At 34.0% G+C, this 23,872-nt stretch overlaps 4 protein-coding genes across 6 annotated transcripts; 2 read left to right on the forward strand and 2 right to left on the reverse strand.

Annotated features, from left to right (window-relative positions):
• The first annotated feature begins 1,425 nt into the window (after positions 1–1,425).
• On the forward strand, positions 1,426–8,383 carry LOC128396273 (proteoglycan 4-like). Its single transcript, XM_053356830.1, is given in 5 exon segments — positions 1,426–1,817; positions 4,149–4,223; positions 4,364–5,324; positions 5,326–5,654; positions 5,729–8,383. Coding segments are annotated over 4 exon segments (3,609 nt in total). The 5' UTR covers positions 1,426–1,817; positions 4,149–4,153; the 3' UTR covers positions 7,978–8,383.
• Positions 8,384–8,559: 176 nt separating this feature from the next.
• LOC128396275 (V-type proton ATPase subunit E-like) lies at positions 8,560–10,583 on the reverse strand. Its single transcript, XM_053356832.1, has 5 exons — positions 10,393–10,583; positions 9,888–10,063; positions 9,516–9,672; positions 9,266–9,429; positions 8,560–9,193 (listed from the first exon to the last, which is right to left on the reverse strand). Exons 1-5 carry the CDS (start codon positions 10,423–10,425, stop codon positions 9,043–9,045), a joined length of 681 nt encoding a protein of 226 aa, XP_053212807.1. The 5' UTR covers positions 10,426–10,583; the 3' UTR covers positions 8,560–9,042.
• An 804-nt stretch (positions 10,584–11,387) lies between these two features.
• On the reverse strand, positions 11,388–23,530 carry LOC128396272 (proto-oncogene tyrosine-protein kinase ROS-like). Of its 3 annotated transcripts, XR_008326786.1 has the most exons (9): positions 23,272–23,530; positions 17,098–17,190; positions 14,421–16,194; positions 14,150–14,276; positions 13,891–14,059; positions 13,193–13,818; positions 12,973–13,124; positions 12,412–12,579; positions 12,047–12,184 (listed from the first exon to the last, which is right to left on the reverse strand). XR_008326786.1 is itself a non-coding variant. In XM_053356828.1 (8 exons), the coding sequence occupies exons 1-8, from the start codon at positions 23,431–23,433 to the stop codon at positions 11,403–11,405; spliced, it is 3,885 nt and encodes a 1,294-aa protein (XP_053212803.1). In that variant the 5' UTR covers positions 23,434–23,530; the 3' UTR covers positions 11,388–11,402. The 3 variants fall into 3 exon arrangements, 2 of the variants coding, with proteins under 2 accessions (XP_053212803.1, XP_053212804.1); XM_053356828.1 differs by lacking the exon at positions 12,412–12,579 and having other exon boundaries at positions 11,388–12,184; XM_053356829.1 differs by lacking the exon at positions 12,047–12,184 and having other exon boundaries at positions 12,365–12,579.
• On the forward strand, positions 17,647–23,181 carry LOC128396274 (prostasin-like). The gene is made up of 4 exons (XM_053356831.1): positions 17,647–19,016; positions 19,313–19,397; positions 20,650–21,065; positions 21,150–23,181. The coding sequence occupies exons 1-4, from the start codon at positions 18,944–18,946 to the stop codon at positions 21,479–21,481; spliced, it is 906 nt and encodes a 301-aa protein (XP_053212806.1). The 5' UTR covers positions 17,647–18,943; the 3' UTR covers positions 21,482–23,181.
• Positions 23,531–23,872: the final 342 nt, after the last annotated feature.

Raw genomic sequence — 23,872 nt, forward strand, 5'->3', positions numbered from 1 at the left:
TTCTCACTTGATTGTATTATTAATAATAATGATAAAGTAAAATGTTGATTAAAGTAAAGGTTAATTTGTTTGAGCATAATTTGTTAACCTGGAGCAATTTAATTATAATTTAAAAATCAGAAATGAAACAATTGGCAGAAAGCTCAACTAGTAGTAGTCATGATTAACTAAAGTGATAATTTAATCAAGTTAAAACGATTAAATATGCAAATCAATTCCATGAATATAATGAGATGAGTTATCATGGTTGAGAAAATTGTGATGATTTAATTGTTGATTGAAACTTAATTGTTATTCCTGTGTGAAAACTAACAATTTGTTTGTTCATTAATCAATTTGAAATAAATAACAAAGTGTGATTCTGATCAACAAGATGATGAATTCGATAACGATGATACAATCAATTAAAAGCCATTTAATCACAATGAGACAAATGATTAAAACTTATTTGAATATGTCTATCAAATCAATAATAATCTAATGAGAATCAAGAAAATTGTTAATGATTAACTTTTATTGTTAATCGATTGATAAAAATAAATAATCTTTCTATGGAGACTGAGGTCATCTTTTTATCCAAACTGACCTTCAGAATTGACCATGATATTGATAAACATGTAATTCCTTTCAAATTAATTCCTATGGTGAAATACTGATTATTGTTTCCGATGAAAATTTTCAACGAAAAATTATCAACATTATAATTTGATGGCGATTATGATGATTACCTTGAAAATTTGAAGAATTAAACTTTTTTCGTTTAGTTCATGTTTTGATTGAATTTCTACTGAGAATTTAATTGTCGAGTGTAACCATTTGTTTATTAACTTTACGATAGTTTACTCATTGAACAAACATAATTAAACTAATCAGAACTTTTCAAAAGGCTTTCGAACCCTCGAAAAACTAATTGTTCGTTTGTTTTCAATCGTTGGTGTTCATGAGTAAATCAAACAAATGAATTTATTGATTAACTCATTAAACAGCTGGAATCATGAATATCAATCATCGCAATCAATAAGATCAATCAAAATTAATAATCTTCGATTAGGAATCCAATTTGCAATTAGTAAATTCATCTTTCTAGTAATTCACTGAGGTCAACGGGAAGTTTTTTCGTCAGCGATTTGATTACTGTCCAGAAGATTGGAAAGCAGTGTTCTGCCACCTAGTAGTTTGTTACTCCTTGATTAAGATATTGTTTTCCAATTGTAACAATTAACAATCTATATCATTAACCCGCTCCTGGATGTTTCATTCATTACAGGAATTGCTTTTTTGGGAGGGTCTTTTCATTATCTTCTCCACCTTCCTCTGTGTAACTCTTTTCTCCTCCTTGATTATCTTCTTACCTTCAGCATCATCTTCACGATGCTCAGTAAATTTCATATCCATTCATAAAAAACTCAGAAAGTTCCGTATTGACCAATCCTTTGGTGAGACCATGTTCATCAATATCATTACGTCAACAAATTTGTTGGTTTAAGAATCGGACTCAACTGACCAAAGGTTTTCATTCAAGATTAATTATTCAATTGATTCACTTCAATTTAATTTTATTCAACAATTAAAACTTTCTTTTATATCTGTTGACAAATAAAAACAATTACCAAATATTAAATGTGACCAAATGCTAATTAATGATAATAACATCGGAATCAATTTCTCACCACAGTATTAGTATTTTACTCCAATATTTATATTATTAATATATTGAATCAAATCATTAACCATTGGTGAACTAAGTGATAATCAACTGAATCAATTCAACGTTATTTCATGAATAGACTTTAATAAATATCAACGAAATTAGTTGGGTAAGTAAAAAAAGTTTCTTCTTCATCCATTTTTCATAATAAGCACATGAATTAATATAATCGTCTTGATTTAATTATTGCTCTTATATTGTTTCACATTTCACTGATTCTCCTCTAATTATCATCATGATTTAAGTTTGGATTTAGTTAATCGTGTGTCCGTCAACAGATTCACCGAAATGATTGCGAGAAAACAATAACAGAAATTAAAACAAACAACGTGATTAACCTCGACCTTCTCGAAAACTTTCAATTAACTAGTTAGTTAAGGCTTTTCTCACTCGAAATTTAAATTGTACTCACTCATCACTGTTGTTTCCTTATATTCTTAATTATAATAAGAATGAGAAAAATCAAAAAGTTTTCAACTTCGGTGAAAACTTTTCTCAAACTATTAAAATAATTCAAAAAAACTTTTCATCATTACAGTAGTTGCAATTCCGGATTAACCATAACACTTAATGGAGTTTAATCATAATTCACTAGCTGATTAATTGTTACTTCAAGTGTTTCCTAATTTCTGGGTACTCTATGTACACATATTGTTTGTTAATCATTCAGTAATTGCTGTTAATTATTGATGATATCATTATTGATTGTAATCATTATGATTGTTGATAACAACGAGAAAACAAAAAGTTTTATTTTTATTATGATAGTTTGTCAATGTCGTCACATTGATAATTAATTGATGAAAGCAGCATCTTCAACCTTTAGGACATTTTGATTGCTATTGACAAATCATATTATATTTTAGTATAAATTACAATTTAATGATTAATAATAATTACAATACTTATTGAATTTAATTGAATGATACATAACCTTGTCCATTGTGTTGTTGTTGTTTAATCATGACACAAATGATACAAAACGTCATAAGTCACATTAAATTTGGTTGTAATTGATTGTGTGTGTTGACAGCAATTAGTTAAATTCAGTTGAATTTAAGATATTTAATGAGTTGAACAATTATCTTGTATTTACAAATAAACATTTAGATTTTAGATTAAGTTTATTTGATTCAGTTGAGATTATGAGTGATAACAATTAAATTATCCTTTAGGCATTGGTCGTGAGTTATGGGCAAGGCTTTAATCAAAGCTACGGGGATTTTAAACAATTAAACTGAATGTTAGTTTATATTTACTTGTTGTTTATGTTGAATGATTTGGGAAATCCTGATCAACGTAATAATTAAATTTATAATAACAGGCTGATTATGATTAGTTAATTTCAAGACTAATTGGTTTTATCTGAATAACAGATCAATGATAAACAAGTTTTAATTTAATCACAATTGACGAGATTTGATTAACTCATCCCCACAATCATTCCGGTAATTGTTACTTTTTGATAATTGTCTTTTTGGTAGCAATTAGTCGTATGGACATTACTATTAATTGCTTGACTAATCAACTATTAATAAATTAATCTCTCAAAGCAGGTATTTATTTTAATCTGCTTATTATTATATTAACTAGTGTCAATTAATTACTAATCTTAATCCTTAGATTACAGATTAGTAAATCAACATGAAACAATCGATCGCCAATATTTAGGATAATTTAATCCTCTTAATCAATTTCTCATGGATAATTTTATTATTATTTGATCAGTAGTAACAGTTAGTTGATTGATTAGAATCAACAATCAATTTAATAAATAGATAACCAGTGATGATCAAACTAATAGGGAAAAGTGATTAGCATGACCCAGGGAATCAACGAGTGCATAACCCGTAACAACAATTAACTCAGTTGTTAATCAAATGATCAACTATTTAAATTAAAGAATTAGTGATAATCATACTAATAATGATGATTATAATTGTTCATATAATAATAATAGTTGATTCTCCTTGCGTTAATCATCATTATCATTCATTTTCATGGTCAAGGGTATTTATTTAACTAACGAATTAAACTTTTCTCATCGTTGTAACGGCCATTTGTGCGTTGTTTCGTCTTTCGGAGGTTGGACTTGCCATGATGATGATGAGCAGGGTGGTAGAATGGAAGATAATTTGTTAATTGTGGGCGAGATAAGAGGAGGAGATGTTGTCACTTTCATCTAATATTATTGTTCAACTTGATCGTTTTCTTGATTCAGTATCGATCAGAAATCGTTGAGGTTTTTTGTCACTCGGAAATAGTTTTATTTTTACCAAATTAGCGAGTAAGTTACATGGTTATCATTGCATAGGTGATACGCTGATTTCATCGGAGATGATTATTGTTTTATTTTTTGATTGGTTTATGATCTGTTGATGATTATCCTTATTTCTAATTTAATTTCTTTCATATCACTTTTTTCTCGCTCCTATTACAGAGACAATGTTTCCACAGAGACAATCAATTCTTACCGTCGTTTATTTGATCATTTTCACCCTGTCAACTACCTCAGGTAACCCTTTTAATTTAATTGTTCTCATTAATTTTTATGTTTCGATTGTATTCCGATGGTATTGATTATATTTTATTTTCATAATTGGATTGAATTGTTTTGTTTCATCTCGTATTTTGTAATCAATTTTATCCCTGTAGGTCAATCACCATCATCTTCGTCTTCTCTTCCGTGTTCGGATGAAGGTTTTTTCACTAATCCACAGGACTGTTCGTCCTTTTATCGGTGTGTGGACCAAGGGGGTACTGGCGATTATGCTGTTTACTCATTTAGTTGTCCTCAAGGTCTAGTTTTCGATGAAGATCTAAGCGTTTGTAATTGGCCTTATGCGGTCAAAAATGGGTGTAAACCAGGCGAATCCCCACCATCTTCATCAGCTCGAACAGGGCGAAATAAAATGGACGATAATGAGAATGGAATAGGACAAACTGGAAGTGTCCCAGGCAAGAGGAAGTCAAAACGCCCTCAGTGTACAGGCGATGGCTTTTTCCGTGATCCTAACAACTGTAAAAAGTTTTATCGATGTGTACCTGATGATAGCGGAGGTTTTACTCAGTATAAGTTTGTTTGTCCTGGTGGATTAGCTTTTGACGAATCAACATCGGTTTGTAATTGGCCAAATCAAGTTCCTGGTTGTGGGGGACAAGAACAACCACCAATATCTGATCAGCCTCAACCTCCTCCTTCATCATCTAGCGATGACTCTGAAGAGAGAGAGGGAGAGCCAAACAATAGCAACGATGGCGAAGCTCAACCAACCCCACAAAAACCTTCTCCTTATCCTCCATCACCTGGAAAACGTCGCCCAACATCTCGGGTAACAACGACCACAAGCAAACCCAAAGTTCAACCAAAAGCTAAACCATCTCCTCCTCGGCGTCAAAGACCATCAACCACCACAACTACTTTGGCACCAGAAGATGAAAAGAGTGGCACGGACCAGGAACAAGAAGAGCCCGTTGAATCAAAGAAACAAGATAAGCCAAGTAAACCCTCGCCTAAACAGACTCCCTCTCCATCGAAAGGAGGTAAACCAACTACCAAAGCCCCTGCAACAAAAGCTAAAGATAAACAGTCAACAACGACAACGAAACCTCTGTCGAAAAGGAACTAGACCCAGTAAGAAACCCGAAAATAAAGCGACTACATCTTCGTCTGGTGCTAAACAGCCACCGACGACTACGAAAAAACCTCCAATCAAAGAGAAACCAACTACGAAACCTACTACAACATCTCCCAGTACAACCACATCGACTACAACAATGCCGACAACAGTTTCTAGTGAAGGAACAACATCATCATCACCCGAATCAACACCAAGTACGACTAAAAAGACCCCAGAAAAGGGACAACGACCAACGAAGAAACCAGAAAGTAAAATGACCGAAAAACCTTCGGATAGCAAAAAACCTACAACCAAGAAACCAGAAAGTAAAACAATTGATTAGTAGTTTTATTGATTTATTTTAATTTATTAATAAATTCATTTTTTATTTTATTCGAAGGTACAACAACAAATAAACCAGAATCTACGACGGAAAAACCTTCAACTACTACGAGAGAATCGGTTTCAGAAACACCAGTTAGTCAAAGTACTCAAGAAACGTCAGAATCGAGCGAAATGACAACGACAACATCCAGTAAACCAACTTTGGCTGAATCGCCTTCCCCAAGTTCGACTCCATCTACAACATCAGCTCAACAAGAAACTGAAGGTTCGAGTTCAGAACCAAGTTCTGAGTCTCCTACAACCAAGGCTGAAAGTACCACATCTAAACCAACATCCACAACGGAGCAAAAGACAACAAACACCGAGTCACAATCAACACCATCGTCGATGATGACAGAGAGTCAACAAGAAGAAAAATCAACGACGCCAAATAGTCAAGAGAAAGAAGAAGATAAACCAGAGGAAAAGGAGGACGAGCAAAAGAAAGATAAAGATGATAAGAAAGAAGATGAGGAAGAGGAAAAATCTGACGATAAAAAGAAAGAAGACGAACAAAAGGAAGAAAAAGAAGAAAAAGAAGAAAAGAAAGAAGAGCCAGATGATAAGAAGGAAGATGATAAGTTGGGTGAAGATCAAAAGAAGGAACCAGAAAGTGAGCAGCAAACGGAAGAGCCCAAGGCTACAACACCGACAGAGCAGTCGACAAAATCTGATGTTTCATCAACGACAGAATCAACGAGTGAATCAACAAAGACCATGTCAACGACAGAATCTGGTCAAAAACCTGATGAGAGCGATGACAAGGACGAAGAGGATAAAAAGGACGAGAAGGATGAAGACGGTGAACAGAAAGAAATGACAAGCACGACAAAAGGACAAGGAGCTAAATCGACGACGAAAAAAGCATCTCAACCTTCATCAACGACAACAATGCCTCCCGAAGATGAAGGTCAAAGCACTGAAGGATCGGAGAAACCAATGGTGACTGGGAAGCCAACAGCGACCACTGAGATGCCATCAACCACAATATCGTCTTCAACGACTTCAGAATCCCCTGAATCTCCTGATAAAGTAAACGAGTGCGAAGCACCAAATACTAAAAGGCCGTTCCAATGTACTAATGTTGGATTTTTCCGAGACTCGAAAGATTGTAACAAATTCCATAGGTGTACAGCTTCAGAGGGTAAATCTGGTTTAACCAAATACTCATTCAAATGTCCTGATGAATTAGTTTTCGACGAATCATTATCGACCTGTGTTCCATCAGATCAAGCAAATCCACCATGTGACGATAAGAATAAGGAATCAGATGGAAATGAACAAATGCCCGATAATCAAGAGAAATCGGAAGACGAAGAGGACGAAGAGAAACCTGAAGTAGATGTCCCTCCATCGGTAACAACTGAAAGAGGAGCGAAGGACAAGAAACCTCCAAGTAAACCGAAACCATCGAAAAATCAAAAAGAACCAAAACCAAAGAGTAACAACCAAGAGCCTGAAAAGAAACCGGAAGATCAATTAGCTGATGAACCGGAAGACGGTGAAAGTGGTGACAAGGGTGAAATACAGAAAAAAGGAGGAGTACCAAACCCACCGGTTGATGAATCTCAGCCTCCAGAAGATGAAGGATCGTCAGTTGGATCTCCGTCGCCCAAATTGTCAGAATCATCTCAAGGTAGCTGTAAGAAGGAAGGATTTTATCGAAATCCAGAAAACTGTCACAAGTTCTATCGATGTGTGAACTTTGGTAGCTTCATGCAGAAATTTGACTTCGATTGTCCTGGCGGGTTGGTATTCGATGAACGAATTTCCGTCTGTAATTGGCCTTACGCTGCTCCTCCTTGTGACAAAGAATCAGCCGACGAACCTGCACCAGCCTCGGGTGCCGATCAACCAAAAGAAAGTGACCAACAAGAAAGTCCATCAGATGACGGGATCTCTCCTCGAGATCAATCAGCTTCGTCCAATAAATTGAGATCCAACCCCGAAGACGAACCAAGTATTTACAATTGTGAGATCGAAGGAGCGATCCAATTTGAAATCGATTGTGACAAATTCTATCTCTGCGAAACTTCATCCACAGGCAATTTAATCGGTTCGCTTGTACAATGTCCACCTAATCACAATTTCGATTCGATTGCTCAAGCTTGTATTCCACAATCAAGTTCATTCAATTGTTCGCGTCCACAATTGAATCCATTGCTTTTCAATACTCCAAATGTTTCCAAGTTAATCAAATCAGCTCCGGTTGATTATGTTCGTAATTGGATCCCAATTGAAGATGATCAAGATTCTGATGAATAGTGAATAATATTAACTAAATTAATTATCAACCCGAATTAACACTAACAAGTCCAACAAGAAGAAAAGATTCAGTCAAATTTGATTGATCTAATTTCCAATTTAAAATACTCTTCATTAAAAGTGCAATCAGATCTAAATTGTTTTCTTTTTAGGATAAAAATTGTAACTAGTTTTTTAAACAATCAACTATTAATCAATTTACTAACCTGCCAATTTCTATTAATTATGTAAAGAAAAAAGTAATTGGTTGTTAATCAATTTAAAAGATTAAATTTCCTTTCACAATTAATCATTTTTCTAATTGCGATTGTTGACCAACTATTAACCCTCATCATTTGTATTGTGCCTACACAATCACACGATTATTATAGCAATTAAAATGTGAATTTTTTATATAATTTAGAAGATTAAATTGTTTCTTGTTAAATTAAATCGATTGTTTCTTTTTAATGAAAAAAAACAAAACACAAAAATTTGATTACTATTTTCACGTTTGACTGAGAAAATAGGAAAACAATTAATACACTAGATTACATGTTGGGTGAGAATAGAAAATAAATGTAACATAATAGTAAAAAGAACTTAATTTTTGGCATATTTAATCATCTGGATTATCTTTTATAACCATTAATTACACCACAATCTGATCCTATCATCGAGTTTCATGATTGTTGTGTGAACAATGTTCTGAACTTTTTTGTCTGTCGTTTTTCAACTGATTTTCCAAAAACAAAGAAAAGGATAATGGAAGAGAAGAAAATAGGAGAAACACTTGATTAGAAGGAAAAAGGTAAACATAGAATTTGCTGTTGCGTTATGATTTGTGTGTAATTTATGCACGTTCATCTGGAATGCTTGGACTAATAAAACATTCTTTGTTTTCTTCGATAATAATATTTGTTTAAATGACCTAATCGTATCACAGGACGTGAAATCAGTCCATTTCTTGGTGTTGAAACAGCAACCAAAAAAAGATTTGAGACAAAAAATATAACAATACGACTTGATACCACACAGAAGGAAAAAATGTGACGATGATGATGGTTAACAATTATAATAATTGACTTAATCATCAAATTTACGGTTAGGATTACGACCAAATAGGGCTACTCGAATCATTGGTAAAGTGTGATTGGTAATAGCCTCCAATCGACTTTCAAGAGTGTTGGTACATCTAATTTTACCACCGCGAGCTGTTACTTCAACACCACCACATCTACATAAAGACCAAGAAAAATTATTACATTAATATTGATAAAATAAATAGATTAAAATTTCATCAACTCACGAATCAGTGGAGAGGAATCTCTCATTATCCAGAGTTACTTTGACGCCTTTTTTTGTTGCTTGCTTGTACTCGTCAACGGCAGCACCCAAAACACTCTCGACTAGGCCTTTATCTTGTTGGCGACATTTAATTACAACGCTATCTTCCAGCAATTGGAATAAACACTGAAAGTGAGAGAAAAGAAGAAGCATAATTAGTACTAGTTATCTTTCGCAAGTTGTGGCATTAAGTTGGTATTAAATACAAGTACCTGAGCAATTAATTTCTGAACAACCTTGGAATACATTTCAGGATCTTTAGTAACTTCTACGAGCTTTTGTCTGGCTTCTTCCGTGACACTTTTGATATGCTCTTCTCGAGCTTTGAGGACCTTGAGTCGAGCAGCGTTTAACATATGTGAATTTTGACTAAAACAGTGTTGAAAAAAACGTTATTTATCTCATAGAAAAAGTAACAGTGTAGACGTGGACCAAGCAAAACAATATCAATTCAGGTTAGAGTAACTAAAGAGCCTCAAGCCCTAAGGAGGAAATTTGTCAAATTGATTGATTGTTACATGATTTTTGTCATTTTGCTTGATCCATACCTTTCAAAATGTAAATAACTAAAGAATGATATTTACATTCTCCTCTGGAGTTCAACTTGTTTCTCCTTCTTCTCAAAATATTCCATAATTTTGATTCTTTGTTCATTAACAAGTCTACCCTTTTCAATTTCAAATTCTTCCTCTGCTTTAGTTTCAATTTCCTCGGCTTTTTCTTGAGCTTCTTGCTCAATAAAAGCCATCATGTGTTGAATCTGTTTAGAAAAAGATAGACGAAAGAAGATTATTACATTAAAATGACCCAGAAGCTAAAAGACTAATAAAATATCGGAGAAAAAGAATAAGATAAAATGAATGTAAAAGGGAACAAGATAGAAGGTAGACAAGTCCTTCAAATGGTATTGATATGATGATGATAACAATAATCATCAACCACCATTGACATTGTTCAAAGTAAATGAAGGGAAAGAGAAAAGGGAGGTTTTGATTCATTACTTCTTTCAATCTCCACCATTGGCAAAGAAACAATAAAAAAGGTTTCACCTTTAAGAGAATGAAAGCCAAAAGAATCTTGAATTCTTACCTGTTTTTGAACGTCGGCATTGCTGAGAGCCATCTTCAGATGAATATACTAAGGTATTTGACCAAAAGGAGAAGTGAAAAAGGAAGAGAAAAACAATTAAAATTAATTTAACAGGAGAAAATTAGAATAACAAAATCTAATTAACACTCAACCCAAAAATGATTATCTTCACTTTTTCAGATTCCTACCCAACATTAAACTGCTCATTCTCATTATACTTCTCCCCCTTTTCTTTTCATTCGTTTCAAAGAATAAAAGAAAAACCAGTAGATGGCACCACTGATTTTCTTTTTCATTTTTTGTTCTGGTTTGTGATTAACAGATTAACTAATTAATATTTGAATTAAGATCCCGCTAATCGTGAGCCGAAAAAAAAGTCAACTGAAAGTAGAAAAGTTGAACTTACGGGCAAATCTTGATTCTTTCCCAATGTTGGCCCGGTTTTCTCTGAAACTAAATTTTTTCTTTCCCACTGTTAATTTGTGAGCCAATATTTTGTTAATTTAATCTTTTCTTAGTAATTAAAAGAAATTGTGTTAACTTTCTCAGTTGGAATGGAAATCTGGGTGAGTAGATTGTCAGTTTTGTTTAAAAGAACATGAGACATTTTTCCAAAATACCAGAAAATAGAAAATATTTATTGAAATTTTAAATGATAACAAGATTGACAATGTTGAGCTTTTGCATTGGCTTGATTTTGTAAAAAAATATACACAATAAGAATATTTTTATTGGAAATTTTGATTAACAATGAATAGAAAACTGTAATTAGTTGATTAGATGAGACAATGTCTCAAGTTTCATCAAAAGAATAGTTTTGACTACCAGATGATCAATTGGTTCTAATTTTTCATTTTCTTTCTTCTCAGCAGATTCAACTTGAGATGAAACTGTTGGTCCCGATGAACACATGGGAACCTTTTCCTTTGGCGGTTGAAGAGGATTCGTTTGAAGCTCGGTGACTACATTGTTGGTGGTGGAAAATGGCTCTGGAGATATTGATTGTGGTTTCAATTGGTGTATAAATTGGTGAATATCGTATCAACATTTGGCTTTTCTGGAAAAAGTTCATCATAATTGGCGTTAGAAACTGCATTTATCATAGGCTTTGGCTTCGAAGATGATGGTATCAGTGCAGGCAGTGGTAACGGCATTGTCTCCAACAGAGATGCCAAATCGTTGACGTACATCAGGTCACTGAGGTTACGATAGATATGAACCGGATGTTGGTTGGTCAAACCAGGTTTAAGAAGAGCTGTTGTTACTGAGGTCATTTCAGAACCTTCATCTAAACTCTCAGTGCTTCCAGTTTGATTGCTCGTCTCTGCGCTAATTTGATCTGTTATTGAATTTACTTCGGAAATTGCTCCTGGTGAGCCTTGGCAACTCTCTGGTGATTCATTTCCCGTTCCTGCAGATGAGCTTAAAAATAACTGTGAATATGTTGGCGGTGGTGATCCGTTAATAGATTTGGTACAATGAAGACGAGATCCATTGTTTCGACGAGTATTCACAAGCGCAGAAAACATTTGACCATTTTGATGGTCAATATCACTTTGTCGAGGTCTACATTGCTGGTCAAAAGAATGACTCAAGCCACAAGCACCTGAACATCCAGGAATCGGTATTTCGTAACCTTCGTGATCAACTGATATGTTGAGGTATTTTGAATGGACGCTCTCAGCTCGAGATGAAGCACAATAAGTTGTCGCTGTGTCCATGGTACTATTGAAAGCACTATTGAAGCCACTAGAGTCTCCACAGGTAGAAAATCTCAACTCTGAAGATGCTCCTGTTAGGGAACGAAGAAAATTAAAATTAGAACGAGAAATATACTAATAATTTGCGGTGTTCGTCAAACTAAGTATGTACAGTAAAAAAGCTGATATTCTATTAACAAAGAATCAAGCGAAACCGGAGAGCATAAGCTCTACGATAATTTCAATTCTTTTAAATCGCATGTTTCGTATATTTTCATGTTCGAAAAGTGATTAATTAAGCAGATAAAATGTTGATTACTTTGACCCGAAGGTTTCACCGGTTATTGTTAGAGATCCAGTTGATGATTAGATGATCATCAAGCAATTGGTTAAACTACGATGTAAGGAAAGTTAACGCTTTGGATATCGTTTAATGGCCTAGAGAAAAGTCGATCTTCCAAATAGAATCCAAAATTATCAAAGGCTCCTGCAGGGGAAGGTTAAAACGCACCAGCGAACGTCAATGTGTTAGATTTTATCGACATTATATTAGATGGTTAATCGACAATCAAAGAAAAATTAAAGGAAACAAAAAGCGAGACAAACACTGGACATCACAAAAGCATAAAGCAACAGGGAATGTGTTAATTGTGATCGAGAGAGAGAGAGAGAGAAAAAAGTGCAACTTGAACGTAAATCTAATGATTTACATTTTTCGAAACAACATGCGATTTAAAGACACCAGAATATCCAATTAGATTAAAAAAAAAGAAAAGAAAGTGCGATAATCAAGACGATTAATTAAAGAGAGAGATGGAGATTGGATTCAATAAAATCTTGATGGTGCAAAAGTAAATTAACAAACAAGCAACTGATTTACCGTTGGTGTAGTAGCTGTGGTTTGAAAAACTTGTGATGATTCCGTCTCCTGATGACAATTTAAGTTTTAATTCCTCCAGATAATTGAGACAAGACATAAATGTTGGTCTCATGTCTGAATTGTAACACCAGCATTGATTCATCAAAAGGAACCTATTGAGAGAGAAATCAATCAAATTAAGAGTTCAGTTTATTCGACTCTGATGATTTTAAACACTTACATCTCCTCTAAACAGTTTGGTGGCCTTTCAGGTCGACCACCACTTCGAACATGGTTCAATACTTCTTGATTACTACGAGCTGGGTATGGTTGTTGACCTAAAGTCATAACTTCCCAAAGTAGAACACCGAATGACCAAACATCCGATTGGGTCGTGAAAATGGCGTAAACTAAACTTTCCGGGGCCATCCATCGAACTGGCAGCAAACCCTCGCCCTCTTTACGATAATAATCATTTTTATAAATATCTCGAGCTAGACCAAAGTCACCGATTTTAACGATTCTTGATTCACGGTTTTTGCTCGAAACAAGACAATTTCGAGCGGCCAAATCTCTGTGAACAAAGTGCATCGCTTCCAAATATTGGCAACCTTTAGCAACATCCACACAGATACTGAGAAGATCATCTAAAGTCAAATCACACTGTTTCTTTTCTGTCGGTCTCTCATCTCGAAGATACGAAAGAAGATCGCCTCCCTCCATGAGCTCTAATAAAATGGAATTATTTCCCGGATCAAGACAAACACCAAGAACTTTAAGAATGTGTGGATGTTTGAAGTTCCCCATGATTTTAGCTTCTTTCATGAAATCATCTTTTTCTTGTTCTGATGCATCTGATTTTAATTTCTGTGAAAAAATCAACTCAATTAGTGTTATTAATGGTATAATTGATCAGCCATTAGAATTAAAGAGAATTACCTTTATCGCAACGGGCAATGAAGCATCGAGGCTTCCGACAAGCTCAGGATCAGTGAACAAGCCACGAAATACTTGACCAAAAGCTCCACAACCCAAACGATCTGTTTGTTTGAATTGACTTGGTGAAATTAATCTGATGGACGACAATTCATTTTCTATTCCAGTATCTCTGTTAATAATAATGATGAACGAGTAATCAAATGATTATTTTCTTTGATCAAGTATCTTTTGTGAATCGTTTAAATTGCAATAAACTTACCCTGGTAGATAGAGTCTATTGTCTTCATGGGGATGATCTGGAAGTTGGGTCAAGCTGATTAGATTTCGTTCATGTCCTCGTTCAGATTCCTTGAGAACTTCTTTCTCATTAGTTTGCGATTTCATGACTAGATTATTAAGGGTTTAGGGTTAAAGTGGTTAATGGAAGCGAAAAGGAGTAAAAACAAGCAATTAGCAAACAATTAAAGATTTAAAGCCAAGACAAGCAGTTAAGTAATCATTTCATTAGTAATTAAGTTAATTATTTTTACCTTTTCTGGCAACAAAAAGCAAAATAATAAAAAACATTAATGATCCAAGAATAGTCAAACAAAGAGTCTTGAAATCGGCTGAAGATGAAGGATGAATAATCAAGATCTCATGGTCAGCAGTTGAGTGGACAAAGGGCATCGGTTGAACCGTTGGATGGACCAAAACAAGGGAGATTAATTTGTCATCCAAAGCGAATGAATTATGATAAATCTCCTCTCCATCTGGATTAACCTCTTCCTTGCACAATTCAGTTCCTGAGATCCAGTAAAATGTATCATCATGGTGAACCAAACCAGCAACGTCTTTGAATCGAGAGGCGACAACATTTGGCCTTATATTGGTCACATTGGTTCCGTCCATAGATGTTGACCAGATCGTCTCATTGTGAGGAAAGTAAATACGTTTTCGTGAATAATCAATGGTGAATATTTTGGTCAATGGATCTCGGAGAAAACGAATGATTTCCGGTTTACCGTTGGAAACAGAATTGGGCCTCGGTAACTTGATCAAAGAGGTTCGGTAGAGTCCACTTCTATCAAATGGATTGGAAATGGACCAATAGAGATATTTGTTAACTGGATCAACATGTAAATCTTTGGCTCCACTGATTAAAGTAGGTAAACACCATGTGAATGAAATTGTTAATTCATCTAAATTGAAACAACCAATTGATGAATCGAAAAGCATATAAACAATATCATGAACCCAATCAATGGCTATTTTGTTAATGGCACTTGGCCAATGATCACCAGGAACTGGTAACGGTAAAATGGATACTCGAGGCTTAGAATCAACTTGATTGCCTAAATTGTTATCAATCTTCCAAATGGTTCCATTAGACGAAGCAATTAAAACCAATTTACGTTTAATATGCAAATCAACGGACACAATTGTGACATTATCATCACTATCTAGACTAAAAAGTGTTGACCCATCCATAAGGTCAGTTGAGTAATTGTAAACTGACCGATTCGAGGAGACAAGTAGATATGGTGGAACTGTCAGATCAGTTAGACCTTCAGTTTCATTGAAAAATGGTGTAGTGACATTCAAGAGGGTCAAAGGTCCCTCGCCTTGCGAGTTAATACTTGATAATCCAATGGTGTACAAAGTGGACGGTTTGAGACCAACGAATGTATACTGCAAAGGTGTACTGTGATTGTATTGGTACTTTAGAGCCAAATTAGCAGAATTGGGTAATTGAATTGACGAATAGGATGGAGATGAGCCCGTTGAAATGGGTCGCAATCGCTTCTCATCGGTCGCATATTCATAAAGGTACAAAACATACGCAATTATGTGGTCATTGGGAAACTTTGGTGCTCTCCAAGTTACAAAAATCTCATGTGGTGTTGGTGCTTCGATTCGAGTTATTTCTGGTGCTACAATTGGTCGGCCCCAAGGAAGTGTTCGTAACACTAGACTAGGTCTTGATTGTATTGGTGCACAGTCAGGAGCCGGTGAATAGATTAGTCTAAATCGGTAATCAGTGAACGGTTTAAGATCTTCAATGAAGCTCACATTTATACCACGATAAGTGCTTCGAGTTGGCACATAATCATACCAAGTGTTGTTTTCCATATAATCCTCGAATCTGTACTGGACAGTATAGTTTATATTAATCTCTGGATGTGATGACCATTCCAATAGCAAAGATCGGTTGCCGATACTATTAGCGACCGGGTGAGGTTGCGGCAGTGGTTTAAGTTTTTCTGCTAATTCTGAGCAATAAGCTTGACGAAACGAGCGACATCCACGAAGACATGACGACACCTTAAAGTTCAATCAAAATGAACAGAAAAAATAATCAAAATGAAAATTCAACACTGAGAATCAATGAGAAAAAAGTATCGATGGATTTTTTGTTCTATCATATAGTTGATTAAACAATTGCCACACCGGTGATAATTAATATGGTTTGATAACCTTGCACAATAAGTGAGATAATGACCAGTATAAAGGTCAGTCAAAGATTGTTACAATCAATAATCTCAACGGTTAATTATATATTGATGTTAAAAATTAGTTTTTCCTTCTTGATTAGATTGTTAAATTAAGACAAAAAACTTTGTTCCTTCGAAAGTTTGTTGAAAAAAAAAGTTTACATTTAAACGAAACACAATTAACGCGAAAGTGTTACAATCGTTTTGTCAAATGATTATCGACTTAATTGTATAATTAATTGTGAGAGTAAACAATTATTGACCTATTAAGACAAAAACACTATTAATATTGGACTGATTTAATTTTCCAAACGGAATCAAATTAAAATTGAAAACAAGAGCAGATAAAAAAGTAAAAACCTAATCCAAACCAAACGTAAAAACAACAAAACCGTAATTATAATTGTTGGTGCTTTTTGTCATTTGATTGTAATGTTGGTTAAATTATTGTCGTTTCTTAATTGTGGTTCATCATAATTCTCGTAACAATCAAATTGAACTTGTCAAATTATTCAAGTATAAGGGTTAATTGTTGTCATCAAAATGAGAAGAAAGAAAAAGAAATCAGTGAGAAATAAATCGTTACAGGTCAGTAGTTACAATTTACTTTCGATGACAATTATTTTTTTCTAGTCTCCATTTAGATATCAAAGTTGACCCTCGGTCATGCCGGTCAAGCAGATATAGTCTAGAAGTCTTTTGATTGACGATTAGCATTCAAAGATTAATTTACCTCAGTTTGATTTGATGTTAATTTAGTTGAGTTACAGATTGTTGAACATGAGAGATCTTTGTAATCTCGTGATTTTTGGCATCCTAATTGACACTGCAAAGAAAAAAATTAAAAAGTTATTAGTAAATTGTAAATTGTAAAGATATTAGCTCCAAAAAAGAGGGACAAGGAAGCTATTTAATCACTCGCCAAATTGTATCATTGGATAGATTAGACTGATCGACGCGATGATTAGTAAATCAAATCTTTTAATGGTCAAAATAAGTGATCAGTTTACTTTTTCATCTACTGATTGGAATCAATGATCTGATCAGTTTTATGTTCAATTGGAATTGTTATTGAAAAGAAAACCAAATTGATCTCAACCAAGGATATGATAGATTATCATCACCAACAGAATCAGTGTTAAATACAACAATTAATCAAAACAATCAACTGATATTTACTCAGTTAACATAATAGTAAATCGAAAAGCATAAATTTTCCTGTCAGTGATCATGATGATTGAAGAAAAAATGAATTTTAATCTATAAAATTTTCGATATCAATTCTCAGGTAATTACAATCGGAAATTGATTGGGATGAAGACACAAGTTTAAAGAAGACACAACAACCTTGTTACTGTTTCTGCAGAACAAATTAACCAAGTAATCAATTAGAATGTGATAATGGACTTTGATTTATTATTCAATTGAATGAGAATTGAGGTAAATTGTTGATCAATTAATTGGTGTGAACAATTACCATCAATTGATGGCATGAAATCGACACAATTTAAAAGGAAGATCACAAAAGGCTTTCGAATTCATTTAACTAATAAATGTAAACGAAAAAAATAAGATGAAAAAGAAAAGTGAAAATAAAGAGAAGAAGAAAAAAACTGGATGGTAAAGGACAGAAAAAGTGAAATGATTAAATTAAAAGGAACTTGATTTAATAGCAGAAAGAGAAACTCGAAAGAAGAATTAAGTTGACAATTAACTCGAATATTGAGAAAAAATTGTCATCAATTGGTAACATCAACTTCCTTTTCCTTCCCTGTCAATTGAATATTTCTTCTTATTTTTTTCATCCATCATTCGCTCTTCATTAATTGGGTAACGTTCTTGTGTTAATCGGATCGAGATCCATCATCAGCCTGATTGTTAATCCAATTTACGATTTAATTTTCGGTACAATTAGGGGTTAACTGTAGTTGTAGGTTGAAAGGAGGAAAGGCTTGGGTCTACCAAAGGGATTCGGTCAATTGGTTTTCCTCTTCTTCTCCTCCTCTTCCTCTCAATCTCACCTCCTCTTACGAAGCGGTGACAATAAGATGAAAAACATTGGAATCGAGATGATAATTACAATTGTTCATTACGAATGAACAATTAGTTAATCACATGACAACCAAATTAATCTAAAGGTAAGCAATCAAAGTGGGAGGATTAAAAGGTAAACATAGTGATGGGTGAAAAAAACGGTCCATTTGAATGATAAGAAAAAGGATTAAACTTTCGATTATTTCATGTTGATATTTAACTTGTCGTCGATTGAAGGATTACTTTCATTTGGCTTTCACATGTCACATCTAAATGGTTAATTAATTGTCTCGCTTAATCTCATCTACTTACAACCCTAATCACAATTAAATGCTCATCGATTTCATTTTCTGTTGATCAGTGAATGTCAGTGTCTTTCCTTTAAGGTGGTTCGGTGATTTTTGTGACTTTTTTGTTCCTTCACTTTGTTAATTGTTATTGGTGATTTAATCACAAGGCTGATGGTGATTACAATTATCCCAAATGATTGGATTCACTGAATCACCGGATAACCATGGGATTTTGTTTGTGACTTTAATCAAAGGATGCATTGCTGGATTAACACATTAATAATTCTGTTTTATGGATTAATCCGGATAACTTTTGCAGATTATTGTGGTAAGAATCAAGTCAATTACAATTGTATCAGATTATTAATATGATAACATTTTCCAAAATTCAAAAAATCAGCAAATTGATTGTTGTCAATGTGTCAAAAATGGTGTAGCTTCACACTCAGTTATTAAATTGATAATCTGATACATTTAGTCCGTAATTTTAACAGATTAAAACATTTCATGTTAATCTTAACATGTTAATGTCTTAATCTGACAACATTGATACAACTTTCATCTTCTTAACAATTGAGTTGCGATGTTTAATTTTGCTGTTTTGTCTTATATGTACTTTTGTAGATTGTGGATTAAGTGGCCTTCAGAAACGAGTCTACGGGGGTAACGAGACATACGCCAATCAATACCCATGGGTAGCTCATTTAAGGTCAGTTACCGTTCATAGTCCAGTTCCATATCTTGACTAGTATCAATTCTCATTATGAGAATATTAATTTGTGATTTACCTAAAAAATCAATCAATCAAGTCCAGTGAATATTAAGCAATTGAAATTATCATGACCGTGATTGTGATTATCAGTTGATTCCTATTGAGTTTCATGATTTCATTTTGCTGGACAATGGCCTCGCTCTTGGGTCAGTAGGAATAAACTTAGATACTACTGACAAGTTATTAATGAAAAAATAGAAAATGAATCGCAACATTCATATGAACGAATCTTTCATTATGTTTTTCCTCTTATGATCTTTTCTTGTTTCCTTGACAATTTACACCCTGGTCCTTATATTTAGCTTGTTTTCTGTTTCCTTTTCCTATTCTTCAGTAGAGTCCAAGGGTAGGGCCACTTTTGTCACGGTACCGGAAACGATGTTTCTATTATGCAAAGTATCATCTTCCTTCATCCTCAGTTTACTTCAAATTTTATTTCACACTAAATTCAACTTATTGTTATAAATGATCACAATGTAATACACCACATGATGATAATTCTGATCTGAACCAACAAAAAACTCACTATAACAGTGAAAGTTTTGAATTGATTAAAAAACGATTCGAAAAAAAGTTGAAACAAATCATGAACCAGGTCTTTTTTCTTGTTAAATTCAACTGAAGTTCTCATATTAACACCCAATCAGTTCCTTAGGGTATTTTCATGAGAGCCTTTATCATGTTGGTGATATTTTCATGTTTGTTCATGAAAAATCAAGAGATGAATGAAAGTACATGTTGATAAATGGCCTTAAGATTAGTGTTATTGTCACAGTCAAAGGTTGTCAATATTATTATCAATAACTTTGATTATTGATGTTAATTGTAAACATTGTGCTCCAACTACAGATATTTGCATTGATTTTTAGTCTTAGCGTTTTTTAAGAGATACGTTTGTTTGTCTTTGATGCAAATCACTGACCATTGGTGACTTTTCTAGCTTGATTAAGTAAACTCGAGATTAAAAGTTAGCCATAAGTAATAATGTGATTAATCAAACACTACAATTTGACCTTCTAATTGTGTAAATACAAATATCACTGCAAACTTAAAATTTGTCAACCCAAGAAAGTTAAGTCAACAATCGAGGTTAACCATAATCAACGGAAATCGAACTGATCTTTTGAGGTCCGTGTGTTATATTTGAGCTCTTTTTTTATCCTTTGTCTTGTTCATCATTTTCTCATAGATTTTTCAATTACATTGGTGGTGGTCAGTATGGACTTTGTGGTGGTTCTCTTATTGACCATTGGCATGTCGTAACGGCGGCCCATTGTTTACACGACGAGAAGGGCAATGTCCGTGATCCCAGGGCCGTTCAGGTTTACCTTGGAGTACATAACCTTTACCTGCTGCCAAGAGCCCGTCAAGTGGCCTACTTTATTATACCCGATAATTATGATTCCACTAAACCGGTTAACAATGATTTTGCCATACTTCAATTGGCTGAGCCAGTTGAATTTTCAGCCAGAATATCACCAATCTGTATACCAAAAGATGATATCGAACCGTACCAAAGGTTAACCGTTGCTGGTTGGGGACATTTAGGTCCTAATCAAGGGACAGCGGCTGCACTACAACATGTTGATGTTTATCATGTCGGCAGTAAGTTGATCACTTAATCCACGAGCTTTTTTCCTTTCGCGAACTTTCTTGCTAATACTTTATTTTATTCCTAATCCTTTGTAGAAGGAGATTGTTACGATATGGTCAAGGATTATCTCTATCGAACTCATCCAATTGTCCGTTTATTTCCCCACAAATTCATCATTCCTCCAATTCATGAGAATCATATGTGTGCAGTTGATGGTTCAACTGGTGGAGACGCTTGTCAAGGAGATTCGGGTGGTCCATTAATGTATCTTAATCCAAGTAACAATCGTTATTATCTTGTTGGCGTTGTTTCGGGTTCGTATGACCTTTGTGGTGATGAGATGACCCCAGGATTTTACACTATGGTCAAAATGTTCAGACACATCATTGAGTCGGTAGCACCAGAATCTCATGTATGTTATTACTGATTCAAGAGCAATTATTATTTCTTACCAAAATTGGTACAATAAATTGTCATCAACTCAACGAATCTCCATTCATATGCCGACAAAAGACTCGACAGACACAAATCCAATCAAATCTTGCATAAATCAACAACTAATTAATTAACTGATTAACTAATTGTTGATCGACTTACATGAACCAGTTTTATGGTTCGCATTCAGTTGATTAACCAAATTGTTCATTTCTTCAATGGAAATCATCAAGTTTAGAAACCCAATTTTCTTAAAAATTTTTGTGATCTATTATCAATATTAACTAATTGTGATTATCTAATTAATTTATTTTAAAGAAAATTTTGATTCACTTCTTGATTTGATCTTATTGTAATTTGTTGATTACCTAAGGACCACAACTACTGGACAATAGGACGATACAATTGGAAAGACTGATTAGTAGTACAATGTTTTTATTAATTATCAACGAAAACTATTAATCTCTGACCTCAAATTTTACTACAACAATTAAAAAGAAATTAAAAAGTAACACATTTTATTACAATTGAATTCGACGAAAAGTTAAATTATTCTTCATACTTTCTTTTCTTTCTTTTTTATCATCCTCATCATCTTAACCCACAGACTCCTTCCTTTCTCTCCCTCTCTTCTCAACAACTTCCGTTCCCAGGCCATTTAAATATCGATGACAATGCTCTAGGTATGGTCAAGGACAAAGGATTGATTGACCAGTACGTGTAATCTCACCACGTACCAAGTCATGCAAAGGCATTTTCAGCGCAGTGTAACGGTCATCATTAGTCTTAACTAGTCTTGCATGGCTAGTAAATCGTTAAGAGTTTAGATCAACAGTTTTCAGCCATTTACCTTTACCAATGGTCAAGGAAAATAAAACAATAAAACCGCTCTAATTATGATACTAATCAATATCGATTGTAATGATCACGAGCAGATTGTAAACTCTAATCAAAAGTGTTAGCATAATGCTCAACCTTGGAGTCTCTGTGAACCGTTTTCTTAAATTACCTTTCAATGGAAAACTTGGTTTACGGGATTTTATTTGTTTCCGGTGAGAGAGAAGACAGAAGATCGCTCATCCATAGCTTATCTTCTCTCTCTCTCTTTCTATTATACATCTTACAACAATACATCTTCTCTCTTTCTCTCTCGTATTTCTCTTTCATCATCTTCTCATCTTCTCCTCCCCTCAGGTTAAACCCGAAAATAACCAAACCCGTCTCACACCTATGGACCTTTTACTTTGCTTCTTTTCTTTTTTTTCTTTTTTTCTTTTTTTCATCTTTCTCTTCTACTCTCTGACAATATTATCACAATTTAGAGTTTAATTCTTCTTCCTTTCCTCTTGTCATTAGATGATAATTGTAATGATAAAAGAATCGAATCGCCGGAAGAAACATTCCCGTTCGAGTCAATATTTTTTTCTCAAACCATAGAAAAAGTATGATCACAATTATGATCAAATTGCACGAAATTGGAAATTACGATTACGTTCAATTAACGTTGAAGATCATCTTTTGGAAAAGAGTTGCTGGTTTAGCAATTAGTTGATTTCATTTCAATAACATGAAACTATCTCATTACGTTGGTGTTTAACCTGTTAATCTGATATCAACTGATTAAAATTGTTTAGTTTCAGATAAATTATTTCACTTTTTAGTATCACTCAAATTACGCTATTGAAAAACTCACACTGAATATCCTCTAATTGTCTATTGACAGGGAAATTGGAGAGGCAAAAGTGAAAGTGAGAGAAATAAAAGCAAATTAAATGTACTTACGTTTATATTACAATCTAAATCCGTGCAGTTTGTGTAGTTTTGGCCATTGGTATTCCTTGAAAGTAGCACATTACAAAATGTCACAGTTAAAAAAAATGTTAGAAGATGATTAAGATAGAAGATGATGAACGGATCAGCCTGATTAGCTGAGTGAGGCCACATTATGGTTATCAATGATGACCAACACGGAAAAATTGATGGACGTTCAATGTAAAACTTTTTTATGTACTTGGTCGTTTGGTTACACAAATCATACTAACGAGAAGATGAGAGGATGAGAGATGATGATGATAAAAGAGAGAAAGAGAGAAAGAGAGAAGATGAATAGTGAGGCAAATGGTGGAAGGAAACGGGAGAGGGAGAAAGGGAGAGGATGATGATGAGAAGAAGAGTAAGAAAGAATCGGTAAAAGTAAAGAAAGAAAGAAAGAAAGAAAGAAAGAAAGAAAGAAGAAGAAAGAAAGAGAGAGAGAGAGAGAGAGAGAGAGAGAGAGAGAGAGAAAAGCAAAAAACTCGCCCAACACTTCTAAGGCCGTTCGTTAACATGGAAGTGGCAAAAAGCAACAATTAACTGAGACTCGTACATATGATTAATTAATTGT

This window comes from Panonychus citri, unplaced genomic scaffold (genome assembly GCF_014898815.1).
Source record: "Panonychus citri isolate SS breed McGregor unplaced genomic scaffold, ASM1489881v1 Contig00143, whole genome shotgun sequence".
Lineage (NCBI taxonomy): Eukaryota > Metazoa > Arthropoda > Arachnida > Trombidiformes > Tetranychidae > Panonychus > Panonychus citri.